Source organism: Mandrillus leucophaeus, unplaced genomic scaffold, assembly GCF_000951045.1.
Source record: "Mandrillus leucophaeus isolate KB7577 unplaced genomic scaffold, Mleu.le_1.0 Scaffold314, whole genome shotgun sequence".
NCBI lineage: Eukaryota > Metazoa > Chordata > Mammalia > Primates > Cercopithecidae > Mandrillus > Mandrillus leucophaeus.
Genome location: NW_012103299.1, coordinates 2,984,906 through 2,999,141, shown reverse-complemented (window position 1 = coordinate 2,999,141; position 14,236 = coordinate 2,984,906). Strand labels below are relative to the sequence as shown.

General features: G+C 37.2%; 1 protein-coding gene across 1 annotated transcript in view; it reads left to right on the top strand.

Annotated features, from left to right (window-relative positions):
• Nucleotides 1-3,549: 3,549 nt before the first annotated feature.
• RANBP17 (RAN binding protein 17) overlaps nucleotides 3,550-14,236 on the top strand; it is a 133,363-nt gene continuing 122,676 nt past the window's right edge. Inside the window, exons 1-2 of the mRNA XM_011987719.1 lie at nucleotides 3,550-3,631; nucleotides 3,723-3,831. Of these exons, the coding sequence (XP_011843109.1) occupies nucleotides 3,614-3,631; nucleotides 3,723-3,831 (127 nt within the window). The 5' untranslated portion in view covers nucleotides 3,550-3,613. The remainder of the gene's footprint in view (nucleotides 3,632-3,722; nucleotides 3,832-14,236) is intronic.

The window sequence follows — 14,236 nt, the reverse complement described above, 5'->3', positions numbered from 1 at the left end:
CTCTTTTGTACTTAGTGAATATGATGTATCTAGTACACTACTGTAATTCTAAATCAAATTTTTTCACGTCTTTACACTTCTGTAAATAGGATATATCTTATAATTGATGGTATTTTTAAGTACTTTTTCTTAGTAGTACATATTATATTGATTTTTTTGTTTTACAATCAGTGGTGTTTTAGATTTGATGAAATGTGGTAAATAGTCAGAAAAGGCCTGATACTGTGAATTGAAGTCATACTTGGTGATACTGTGTCGAGCAGCTACTGAATTGTGTAGTACTCCTGTAACCTAAGAAAGCAGTTCATTCTCAATTTAGTTATCCTCCTTTTCAAAGGATACAGATTTTCAGAATTTTCAGAATTTTCAGCCATCTTATAAGATTATTTTCTTGTTTTTCTTTATGTGTTATCCTAGCTATCAATAAGACCATCTTCACCCTCTTCAGTGTTTTCATAACTGTATGGCTAGAGACAGGGATTTTCTGAGAATTTTGTTTAATGGGTTACTGCCAGCCTGACTGTAGAGTTTGCTCAATCCTGGATGTGATGCTGGCTCATTAATGAATTGGTCCCTCCTAAAATAAAATGTTTCCCTGTCCCTTCTGGGACTTGATTCCGATTTCAATTGTATTTCAAGAAGCAAATGATCTCTGGAGGAGAACTAGTCTCTTTACTGATATACCCTAGTGAAAAGACCCTAAGCTTTAGAGCCAGACAGATCTGGATTTGAATCGTGACTCTTCTGTTGACATGTTCCCTATGTGATGTTTCCTCTATTAATTTTACTCACTCTCAAGACTTCTAGTACTGTTACTACTGTTACTGTTACCACCATTACCAGGTTTACTGCTAAGAGGTGTTTTGAATAGACCTCTGAAATCTAACTTAGTGTTGCCATAATTTATCTAATGCTCCACCCAGCCAAAATGGCACAACTCAGATGAACCCTAGTCTCTTAGAGAAGAATAAGATCAGAGTGTAAAGATCATAAAGATGACGTGTTCATTTGCCTTTTTTAACATTACAGACCCACTTAAGAGCCGTAACTAGCTTTGAATTGAATTTCTATAAGAGAATATAAATATTCAGGTGAACTCTCATTTTTTTCTTTATTGAAAAATGTAAAAATTCATTCTTAATCATTTTTTTCTTTGGAATGTAATTAAAAGGCAGTGAGGCTGGCCTTGATACAAAGTGCACAGATGCCGTTCTGCAGAAAATGTGTCTTTGACAGATGAGATTCTTCCTGTGAATGTTCTGTTTATTGCTTTCATAAATATTCTGTTGTCAAAACATGACTTGCTGTTTATTAACAGCACTGACAGGAAGATTCCTATTAATGGCAGCATTCTTATTACCCATAGACCCTGTCACTTTTAACTTTGCAATTTTAAGAGAATTCTATTTGGTAATTACTTAAGATATTTCTAAGTTTATTGATCCTACCCCTGTTTAACTGAGTGAAGTCTGAGTGGCAGGTCTTCAGCCCAGTGACTGACACTGGGAATAATCATCAAATCTGCATCTTTGGAGGCAAGGAAAAACTTGCTACCTGTCAGCCTTGGTCTTGTTGCCCTGCAGCCTGCCAGAAAAACCCAGTGCATTGTGGCCAGGCACGGTGGATCACTTGAAGTAAGGAGTTCGAGACCAGCATGACCAACATAGTGAAACCCCATCTCTACTAAAAATACAAAAAATTAGCTAGACGTGGTGACCCATGATTGTAGTCCTGACTACTCAGGAGGCTGAAGCAGGAGAATCACTTGAACCTGGAGGGGTGGAGGTTGCAGTGAGCTGAGATCACGCCACTGCACTCCAGCCTGGGTGACAGAGCGAGAGTCTGTCTCAAAAAAAGAAAAAAAAGAAAAACACAATGCATTGAGCACCTGCTGAGAGCAGTGCAAGAGGGTTAAAATGCATGGGTATCATCCCTGCCCTTAGAAAGTTTACTGTCTAATACAGATACATGCTAAAATGTAGATGCATATTTTAAATAATCAGGTATATGGCTAAGCCAAACATACATGCTTCATATGCAACTGGAATAGTTGCTTTGGAATCAGAGGGACTTGAATATAAATCATACTAATTGTTTATCTTTTGAAAAATTATTTAATTTTTTTTTAGTTTATTTCCTTACCTGAAAAATAGAAGTAATACTGTCTATCTCATGAAATTGTGAAAATTAGCCTTGCAAGTTGCATACGTTTTGTGAATTCTCTGCATCTTTCTTTTTCCATGATTGATAACTGGCAAAGACATTTGCATTATGTGATCCTCAGAACAATCCTGTAAAGTAGCTTGGGCATAGGTTTCATCCTCATTTGTTGGAGAGAGAAACTAAGGCTGAGACAGGCTAAGTTTATTACTTGGATTCATTGAATGGTATAGTCAAGCCCAGGTCTCCTGACTCGTGTTCCAATGTGTTTTCCACTCTTTGATACCCATGCCTGAGTGACTAAAATTTAGAATTATACTTCTCAGTGCCCCTGTGCAGAGGCAGTAGACTGAGTCATATATTTGGAGATGATGTGAAGGAAACAGAAAGCCAGTGTTTTCCTTGTAATATGAATGGAGCCATATAAGATTATTATAGCCTTCAAGAAAGGCATGAGTGGGTGTTAGGGAATGGCCGAGAGATGCTCTAGCTCTGGTAGAAACACATGACTATGGTAGAGTAAGAGAAGAGGGTATTTGCATACTGAGTAGATGTGTTTAGAATCCACATCATACCTGAAATTATTTAGGCCTTTTATTCATGTTTCCGATTTCTTAACTTCATGCTCCTTCTAAGTTGAACTGTTCAGGTGATAATGTGGTACAGCAGAAAGAACATGGCCTTTGGAACCAAACTACAGTTCAAATCTCAGCACTGTCAATCCATGGCTGTATGATCTTGGGCAAGTGACTTAATTTCTCTTAGCTCCTGTTTCATTATTTATGGACTAAAAATAATAATCAATACTTAACAGTATAATTGTGAAGATTAGGTGAATTAACATATGGAAAATGCCTTTTACATACTAGGCACTTGAGAACTATTAGTTCCTTTAAGCTGTCCATCTATACTTGATGACATACAGTCTGCTATATCCTCCTAATTATATTCTGATCTTAGATTTCTACTAAGAGAGCTCACTGTTTCTTAGAATTGAGTAATTTTCTCTTTTTTGATAGCCTATTATGGGTCTTTTATAATTATTTCATTATGAAATAACATTAAGTAAGTAGAAGTTCGCAAGTTACACCCAAAATATAAAAAGGGGTCAGTTTTAATTTTCCACTACCAAGACTTTAATAGTAAAGGAGTTCTTGTCTTAATTATAAAATTCATTCTTTCTTTCCATAACTAGAATATATATAAGATAGAAAAAGTAATTGCATTGGTTAATAATAGATTATCATTCTTAACAAAAGGAAAGACATTTCTATAGGAATGCTCTTTAGAAATTTTATTTATTTTTTATAAGTAGAAATTGATGCCACTACAGTTCACTGTTACTTTGTGATTTATTACACACTGATATGACAAATATATTTCCTTAGATTCCTTAACTTCTATTACCTATATTCTTTTAAAAAAACTTGTGAAGATAGATGCTGTGAAATTCATGCTAAAAAACCACACGGTAAGTCTTATTTCTTTAATTAATTAATAGAATTTTACAAATAGTTGAGGTAAAGCGTTAGTAACTTGGATTACTCTTTTGCTTTCATTAGAGTGAACACTTCCCTTTTCTTGGCATCAGTGACAGTTACAGTCTCAGTGACTTCAGGTGTCGAACAACCTTCTACACAGCGCTCACTCGCCTTCTGATGGTAGATCTAGGTAAGGTTAAGAATTTAAACTCAATAAGGGATCAGCCATACGCTTGTGTGAATAAAGAAGTGGAATACTAGTGGGTACAACATTTAACTTATTAGAATTAGCCATTTCGGACAGTTTTCTACAACCTTCTAAGATTTGAGTGTTCACTTGTTAGCATTAGAGCCAAAAGACAAATCTTTGTACTTAAGGTGGCATTTTTCACTTCACATAACACTTGCACTGATTTTTTACCTCATAACTTACTTTCTGCCTGTCCTTTGACACATTGATTTTACTGCTATGAATCTAGGAATAATCTTAACAGACAAAAACTTTACACACAAGGTTTTTTTTGCTTGTGTGTAAAGAAGATTTTCGTCATAGTGATGTCTAAACTAGAGAAAAAGTGGAAATGATGTAACTGTCCAACAGTAGGGAATTGTAAAATTATGGCATGCCCACTTACTTGTGGAATGATTGGCACTCAATGAAAATGAATATTTAAAGACAAGGCGATAGGTGAAATTTTATATTATAACATTAAGTGAAAAGGCAAAATGTTACACTGGTGCAAATGGTATGACTATGTATGTTGGAGATGGGGGGACAATACTTCAGAAAAGGCTTAAATGGAATTCTTCAAAAATGGTTAGTACATTCATTGTGAAAAACCGTGTAGAGGGTCCTCAGAAAATTCGAAATAAAATGACTCTACAATCCAGCAATCTGATTACTGGGTGTATATGTATCCAAAGGAAATGAAATGAGTATATCAAACAGCTGCATTACCGTATGTTTATTGCATATTCACAATAGCCAGGATATATGGAATCAACCTAAGTGTCCATCCACAGATGAATGGATAAAGAAAATGTGGTATATATACACAATGGAATACTATTCAGCCATAAAAAAGAAAAAAAGTCTGCCATTTGCCACAGTATGGATGAACCTGGAGAACACTGTGTTAAGTGAAATAAGCCAGGCTATGGACAAATACTATATGATATCACTCATATGTGAAATCTGAAAAAGTTCATCTCATAGAACTACAAAGTAGAATGGTGGTTACTAAGAGCTGAGGACTTTGGGGTGATGCTGGTCAAAAGATACAAAGTTTCAGGTAGATAGAATAAGTTAAAGAGGTCTGTTGTACATAGATGGTGAGTATAGGTAATAACAATATATTGTATTCTTGAAAAATACTAAGAGACTGGATGTTAAAGGTTCTCATCACAAAAATGATAACTATAGAGGTAATGCGTTTGTCAGTTAGTTAGATTTAGTTACTCTACATCATACATATGTACCTCAGATATATTGCAGATTTAGTTCCAGACCATCATGATAAAGTGATACAATAAAGCAAGTCACACAGTTTTTGTTTTCCAGTGTATATAAAAGTTAAACTTACTGTACTGTAGTCTATTAAGTGTGTAATATCATGATGTAGATACAATGTACATATCTTAATTTAAAATACTTTATTGCAGCCTGGTGCGGTGGCTCACACCTGTAATCCCAGCACTTTGGGAGGCCAAGGCGGGTGGATCACCTGAGGTCAGGAATTCGAGACCAGCCTGACTAACGTGGTGAAACCCTGTCGCTACTAAAAATACAAAATTAGCCAGGCATGGTGGTGAATGTTTTGTAATCCCAGCTACTTGGGAGGCTGAGGCAGGAGAATTGCTTGAACCCAGGAGACGGAGGTTGCAGTGAGCCAAGATCACGCCACTGCACTCCAGCCTGAGCAACAAGAGCAGAACTCCATCTCAAAAAACAATAAAACTAAATTAAATACTTTATTGCTAAAAAATTCTAGCAACCATCTGAGCTTTCAACGTGTTGTAATCTTTTTCCTGGTGGAAGGTCTGGTCTCGATGTTGATAGCTGCTGACTGATCAGGGTAGTTGCCAAAGGTTGAGGTGGCTGTGGCAATTTCTTAAAATAAGACAACAATGAAATCTGCTGCATCAATTGACTTCCTTTCACAAAAGATTTCTCTGTAGCCTACGATGCTGTTTGATACAATTTGACCCACAGGAGAACTTCTTTAAAAACTGGAGTCAGTCCTCTCAAACTCTGCTGCTGCTTTATCAACTAAGGTTGTGTAATATTCTAAATCTTTTGTTATTTCAACAATGTTCACAGCATCTTTACCACAAGTAGATTGCATTTGAAGACACCACTGTATTTGGTCATCCAGAAGAAGCAACTCCTCATCCATTCAAGTTTTATGACGAGACTGCAGCAGTTCAGTCACATCTTCAGGCTCCACTTCTAATTATAGGTCTCTTGCTCTTTAAATCACATCTGCAGTTACTTCCTCCCCTGAAGTCTTGAACCCCTCAGAGTCATCCGTGAGAGTTGGAATCACTTCTTCCAAATTCCTGTTAATGTTATTATGACCTCCCCACCGAATCACAAATGTTCTTAGTGGTATCCAGAATGGTGAGTCCTTTCCAGAAGGTTTTTGATTTACTTTTCCCTGATTCATCAGAGGAATCTGTGGTAGCTCTAGCCTTACAAAATCCTTTTCCTGAGCAGTAGGCTTCAACAGTTGGCTTAAAATTTTCAGTAAACCATGCCATAAACAGATGTGCTGTCATCCAGGCTTTGTTGCTCTATTTCTAGAGCACAGGCAGAGTAGATTAAGCATAATCCTTAAGGACCCTAGGATTTTCAAAATGACAAATGGGCACTGGCATCAACTTCAAGTCACTGTCAGCATTAGCCCCTAATGAGAGAGTCAGCCCGGTCTTGGAAGCTTTGAAGTCAGACATTGACCTCTCCTCTCGAGCTATGAAAGTCCTAGATGGCATCTTCTTCCAGTAAAAGGCTGTTTCATCTGCACTGAAAATCTGTTGTTTAAGTGCAGCCACTTTCATCAATGGTCTTAGCTAGATCTTCAGTATAACTCACTGCAGCTTCTCCATCAGCACTTGACTGCTTCACCCTGCACTCTGAGGTTATGGAGGCATCATCTTTCCTTAAACCTCATGAACCAACTTCTGCTAGCTTCTAACTCTTCTTCTGCAACTTCCTCACCTCTCTGCTTTCATAGAATAGAGTTAGGGCCTTGCTTCGCATTAGGCTTTGGCTTAGGAAATGTTATGGCTGGTATGATTTTCTATGCAGACCAGTAAAACTTTCTTTATATCAGCAGTAAGGTTGTTTCACTTTCTCATTGTGTGTTTTTGCTGTCATTTTAGTTTAATCGCTTTAATTTTCTTCAGTAATTTTTCCTTTTCATTCATCACCTGGCTACCTGGTGCAGGAGACCCAGTGTTTGACCAATTAAAGCTTTTGACATGCCTTTCTCACTGAGCTTAATCATTTCCAGCTTTTGATTTAAAGTGAGAGTTGTGCAGCTCTTCCTTTCACGTGAATACTTGGAGACCATCACAGGGTTATTAATTGGCCTAACATCAATATTGTTGTGTCTCAGAAAATAGAGAGGCCTGAGAAGATGGAGAGATACAAAGGAGTGGCTGGTTTATGGAGCAGTCAGCATATACAATATGTATCAATGAAGTTGGCTATCCTATAAGGGCACAATTTGTCGTGCCCCACAACAGTTACAATAGTAACATCAAAGGGCACAGATTACCATAACAGATATAATAATAATGAAAAAAGTTTTAAATATTAGTAAAATTATCAAAATGTGGCCCAGAAACACGAAGGAGGTTCATGATGTTGGCAGAATGATGCCAATAGAATTGCTCGACTCAGGTTTGCCACAAATCTTCAGTTGTTTTAAAAAAAAAAAAAAAAAAAAGTGTAGTATCTGTGAAGCACAATAAAACAAGGCCTGTCTATATACCTCAAAACCTGTTGTATACAATAAATAACATAAAATTTTATCTGTAAATTTAAAAAATAATTAAAAATGCTAAATGTTGACTTTGGGTTGTAGCATGTAGGTAATTTTTTCTATTTCGGATCATTTGAATTTTTTTAGTGTATTCCTTTTATAATGGTAAAAATTAACTTTTTTTTTGAGATGGAGTCTCGCTGTGTCTCCCAGGCTGGAGTGCAGTGGCGTGATCTGGGCTCACTGCAAGCTCCGCCTCCCGGGTTCACGCCATTCTCCCGCCTCAGCCTCCCAAGTAGCTGTAACTACAGGCGCCCACCACCACGCCCAGCTAGTTTTTTGTATGTTTGGTTGGGGCTGGGTTTCACCATGTTAGCCAGGATAGTCTCGATCTCCTGACCTCGTGATCCACCCGCCTCGGCCTCCCAAAGTGCTGGGATCACAGGCTTGAGCCACCGCGCCCGGCAAATTAACTTATTTTTAAAATTTGTTACTAAAAAGCTAAAGTTAGTGAGAAGTATTTACAGATGGGCAGTACCTTAGGATGGGCATTTAAGCTTCTTTGTAGTGACTATGTTACTCTAGATTCCCATTTCTCATATTGGAATACTACAAGTTAGACCAGTTATACATGAGAGGGTTCAGTCAGTGACAATATCATCCTTAGACAATATAGTACCAATAATACTTTTTTTGTTTATCTTGCAGTCTATTAATACATCAACTTAAATATGAATATTTAAAAACATGTTCATACAAACAGAAGAAAAATAATTTTATTTTGCACATAAAAGGCATTGAATTTTGAAATGGAAAGGGGACCACACCCGTCTATGTTTCATGCTTTTTTCCCTGCTTTGCCACAGACTAAATCACCAGAAAGACAAACTGCCAAAAGTTGAGAGAAATGCAACTAGAATGATTAAAGAGCTTAGTGGGATTGATTTCTAAGGAAAGATTAAAAGAACCATGTATGTATAACTTGGCTAAGTGACAACTAGGGCTGGAGGCAAAGAGAACTGTCTATAAATATTTGAAGAGTGTAAACCAGGCATGCAAAACCCAATCATCTGCTACCTTAGGGAAGTGGGAGATGTAACAGAGTGACAGCTTTTCGTACCGCATCCTGGCCTATTTTACCTCTTGGCTGCTGTGTTGGAGAGAAGAGGAGCAGCCCAGACTGTGTCATTGTCCTTGACAATCATTTAGAAAGCACAGCGTGCTAAACTCTGAGGGCAGGACACAGATGAATCAGGCATACTGGGTCCTGGCCTCAAGGAGCTTGTCTTCTCGCTTTCCCAGTTGTCCAAGCATTAAAGAGACCTCGAAACACTTGTCTGGACTTAATTTATTTTCCAGGCCTTAAAAATGCTCTTTTAATAACCCTGTCACACAGAGTGAAAGAAGTGAGGACACCAAAGTTAAAGAGAAGTATCTAGAGGAGAGTTTTTAAAACTAGGTCCATGTCACTCACATTTTCAGAACCTGGGAATGGAATGGGTTAACGTTTCCTTTTTGATATGGTCATCACAGATATGGAACCTGCTATGAATCTGTGGTAGGTTAAACAACAGGATAGCACTATCAGAGCCTGCGCACAGCCCCAACTCTGTATTCACAGTACTACTGTACTTATTACTGCATTGATAATTGATATTCAGGATGATGCCCAGAAAGACATTGCACACTTTTTGGAAAGCAGATTTGCTCTTATTTAGTATTGCTTAATGTAAACTATGAGGTATGAGAAACTGAAATAAACACATATAATTTAAATGATGGATTTTATTAGTTTTCCCAGGATTCTATTCCTTTGACATACTTAACCATAACAATATAAAGAATAAATTCACGTTTTTAGTTCAAAGTTTTTTTGTTTTTTTTTTTTTATGTAAGTATCTGTTGTATTACAAGCACTTTTTAGACAGCTTGAGAGAAACAGAAAGAGATAGGCTATGGTGGAAGTGCTTAGTGCATGGTAGGTGCTGAATATAAGTGAGTTGAAGCTGGATATAAAAAAATTTGAAATCGTAGTAGCTACCACCATAGAACTTCCACATGTTTGAAAAGAAACTCCTTCCTTATGTATCAGTAATTTTTACTTTTTAAAATAATGAAATGTATGTGATAAGCATCAAGTTATGATTAAGAGCATCAAGTATGATTTGTTGTATAAATTACCAGAGCTGCTTTCTCTTGTTAAAAACTAGAGTTGTTTCAATGAGAACACTTGGACACAGGAAGGGGAACATCACACACCAGGGCCTGTTGTGGGGTGGGGGGAGCGGGGAGGGATAACATTAGGAGATATACCTAATGTAAATGACGAGTTAATGGGTGCAGCACACCAACATGGCACATGTATACATATGTAACAAACCATGTTGTGCACATGTACCCTAGAACTTAAAGTATAATAAAAAAGAAAAAAAAACCACTAGAGTTGTTCTTCTTCCCAAAATTATGTTGGGCACCTTCCCGGTATGGACTACCTCATTTATATTTTTCTAGCACCAGTCAAGGTCTTTACATTGCAGATGCTCAGTAAATGCTTGTTGAATGAATGACAAACCAGTGTACAGTAACCAAGATACCGTCATTGTGGCTCCTGGAATCAGCTCTGACTGCCAGGTTCTTTCTGGACGTAGCTCTGATCATTGGCCTCTCCAAGACAAAACAAATCAAGTGGCTGATTACTTTCACAAGTGATTAGCTACACTTGGCCACTCTTGTGCCCGATTAGTCTCTTGTTGCTCTCTGTTCAAAGTGTTATTACTTTATAGACGATGATTTGTTGAGCATTGTTGAACACAGTTTTTATTATTTGAAGCCTTGTCTCACAAACTAGGTTGACTGGAACATGGCTGTCAGAATTTCTGTATATATGGCTTGATAGTTTTCTATTGTGTGTTCATTGTCATGGAAACAAGGAAGAAAAAGATAGTGCTGTTGTCAAGAGCAGCATAGATTCATATATTAAATGAAAAAAATAAAAACAGTAGATAATGAGAATCCTCCTCAAATTAAAAAGAAAAATGAAGACAAACTTTTTATATCACTGATTTTGGAGAGTGGGAGTGGTGATAAGAATCACATAGAAAAAAAACACCTACTTCCTTGCAAAAGTGTCGGATGTGATTCTTGGATGGAAATATAAAACATTCTGATTGAATCCTACAAAAATAAATTGAATATGTCTTGTGTATAAGCCTTGCACATTGGAGTGATTAGAAAGGGGGAAAGAAATTGGGTGTCACATTAATTGGTATTTACTTTGAAATGCATTTTGGTTTCTACTCAGTGATTTGCACTTTGTATGAATTTAATTAGATGCTATGTGCCCCAGGTTGTGTTTCAGATGAAAATGTAGGGGGTGGGGGTGGTTGGCAATAAACAGTTGTACCATTTTATCTGATTGCTTTAGCTAAACTAAACAAAATGTTCACTTGCATAAAAAACAGAATTGAAAGCATTTCATCATTAGAATGGTGGTGTTTCAAAACATGTGAGAGATATTGGCAAGTTTTTTTGGTGTTCCAAGAAATGATCAAAATGAATGTAGAAAATCCCTTCATGTGCAGAAAAAAATGGATGACCAACCGTATGTGCACGCATGTTAGCCCTTCTAAGAATCACTTAAAGTTCCCTAGGTTATTTAAAATTAACTTGGTCGATCTAATAAACTAAAGGAAAGATAGTATTACCCGAGCCAGTAAATGGAGACCCTCCAAGGAGCTATTCAGTATAAAATACTTGAATACATAAAAATCTTCTATTTTGTTTAATTTGAATGCAGATGAATTTAGTTGACAAATACTGAAGAGGGTAAGTGTGGCAAGGTGCTATAACAACACTTTTCATTTTGTGAAGGACCGAAATTATTATTTGCAAATTCAGTTTTTACCAGCCACAAATTTGAAAGTGCTCAGTGTCACCATGGTTGATTTTCCTTGGACATGTCATGATTGCATCTTATGTTGTACTACTTAGAGGAGAGGCACGTGGATAGGATTTGAGTGAGCAATGCATTCCTCAGGTATTTAAACTCTAAGAAGCAGCCATATTTTTAATTACTAGGGGGATACTAATATTAAAATGATGTTTATGGATGTAAAGAGTTCTATCTTTAGGGGAGAGGGTAGCACAGTATCCATATGCTTTGTCTTATAAGAGGTAATTGGCATCTGAAGATATCACTAGCTTAAATTTAAGAAATTTTAAATAACGAATGACTTGAATAACAAAGGAAGAGTATTCTAGAAATAGCTACTAAAGATAAAAGTAAAAACACAGAGGAAGGAAATTTTTTCTTTTCTTTATTAATAATAGTTAACATTTTAAAAAATATATAGTTTATAAACCACTTTAACAGGCATTTATCCTTTTTGATCCTTACAACTGCCCACATTAAATAGGTATTATTCCATTGTTTATCTGTTAGAAAACTGAGGTTCAGAGGCCGGGCGCAGTGGCTCACGCCTGTAATCCCAGCACTTTGGGAGGCCGAGGTGGGCAGATCACGAGGTCAGGAGATCGAGACCATCCTGGCTGACATGGTGAAACCCTGTCTCTGCTAAAAATACAAAAAAAAATTAGCTGGACGTGGTGGTGGGCACCTGTAGTCCCAGCTACTTGGGAGGCTGAGGCAGGAGAATGGTGTGAACCCTTGAGGCGGAGCTTGCAGTGAGCCGAGATCCCACCACTGTACTCCAGCCTGGGCAACAGAGCGAGACTCCGTCTCAAAAAAAAAGAAAACTGAGATTCAGAGAGATTAAATGACCTGCCCAAGGTCAGTCATGTAAGTAGTAGCCCTCTGACCGTATATTTTCATCCACTTTCACTAAACTATTACTTCATCTTTTACTTTGTCAACCAATTAAGAAATAAAACTTTTTCCTTCATTTTTATTTGAACTATTTGGTCCGAATGATTGATTTGGGGCTTGCAGGCAGTGAAAGAAAAGGAGAGAGGATTACTTCCTAAGCTTCTATGAAATAAACAGATAGATGCATGTTTATTGTTTGTGCTATATTACAGTTTGATGGTCAGTGAAAATCCAGTGTGGTTTTTAAAATTTGTTCTTATGTCCAATGATTGGCCAAAGCGTATTTCTTCTCATGGATAAAGGAACACAGAGGTGGATATCTCAGGAAGGCTTAGCAAGTGAGGGGCTTGATCAGAAATAGCTGATAGATCGGAAGAATACATCAGTGTATCAACTGTGTCCATGACTTGGCAGAGATTATCTGAAAAATAGACATAGGGGATGAGGGAGTGGGCAGTAAGGGGTAAAGAAGCAGCTGGAAATACTTAAAATCTATAATGAGATAATTAAGACTAATTAGCTGGCCCTGTAGGCAGAAAGCAGCCTATTAAGTCCAGATCCAGTTTTAATAACTTACCTGGTTTTGAGGCTAGACAGTCCAGAGCACCCCAGGGAATGAAGTGTTTCATGGATGAGACTTTTAGGGTGGGATTCTTTGAAAATGGGTAGCTGTAGTCTGCAGTGGGCAGTGTATTTTTTTTTCTGGGAACTAAAATAAACACTCTGGTTCCCTAGGGGGACGAATTAAAGGCACCTCAGTTTTCTCATCTGTTAAATAGAGAAAACTACATAGAAGAGTTATCATGTGGTTTTAATAAGAAAGATATACAAAAGGGCCTAGAGCAATTCCTATCACAAAGCAAGTTCTTAGAAAATATTAAGAAACGTTTGTTGAGTGCACTATTAGAAGAAGCATTGACTGCTGCTGGGACCTCAAAATGAGGCAAGTTTGGTGCTCTTAATGCCATCTACTCTGCCCTCAATATTTGGAGCTATTTTCCTGTGGAAGCAAGATCTGATGATACTTCCCAACACATACCAAAATATCCTGCCCTGCCTGAAGCCAGAAGTCATTTCAAAACTAGCTAGAACTCCTAGGCAATTTAGAGGGAAACTGAAATGAAAACCAAATTGTGGCCCAAGTTTCAGGGACCAGTTAAGCACATTTCTCCAAGTTTTACTGTAATATAACTTAGAAGTGGTATCTTAATGAAACATTGGGAAATAGCAGATGATCTGGGCCTAGACCTGCAAGTCACCAACTTTTATGAGATCGCCCATTGTTACTTGGTTTCAAATGGACTATTTTCTTCGCCCTGTGCCTGTATCTCCTTGTTTATCTCTCCTCTTAATTTTCCTTAATTTGGACCAGAGCTTCATTATACCTACTTTCTTGCAAAAGTGTTGGATGTGATTCTTGGATGGAAATATAAAACATTCTAATTGAATCCTAGAAAAATAAATTAAGTATGTCTTGTATATAAGCCATGCACATTGGAGTGATTAGAAAGGGGGAAAGAAATTGGGTGTCACATTAATTGGTGTTAACTTTGAAATGCAGTTTGGTTTCTACTCAGTGATTTGCACTTCGTATGAATTTAATTAGATGCTATGTGCCTCAGGTTGTATTTCAGATGAAAATGGGGGATGGGGTGGTTGGCAATAAACCTGACCTTTACTGACTATATTGGTTTTCTGTTATTATTGCTGTAACAGATTACCACAAGGAAGTAGCTTAAACAATACTAATGTATTATTTTATAATCCTAGAGGTCAGATGTCCA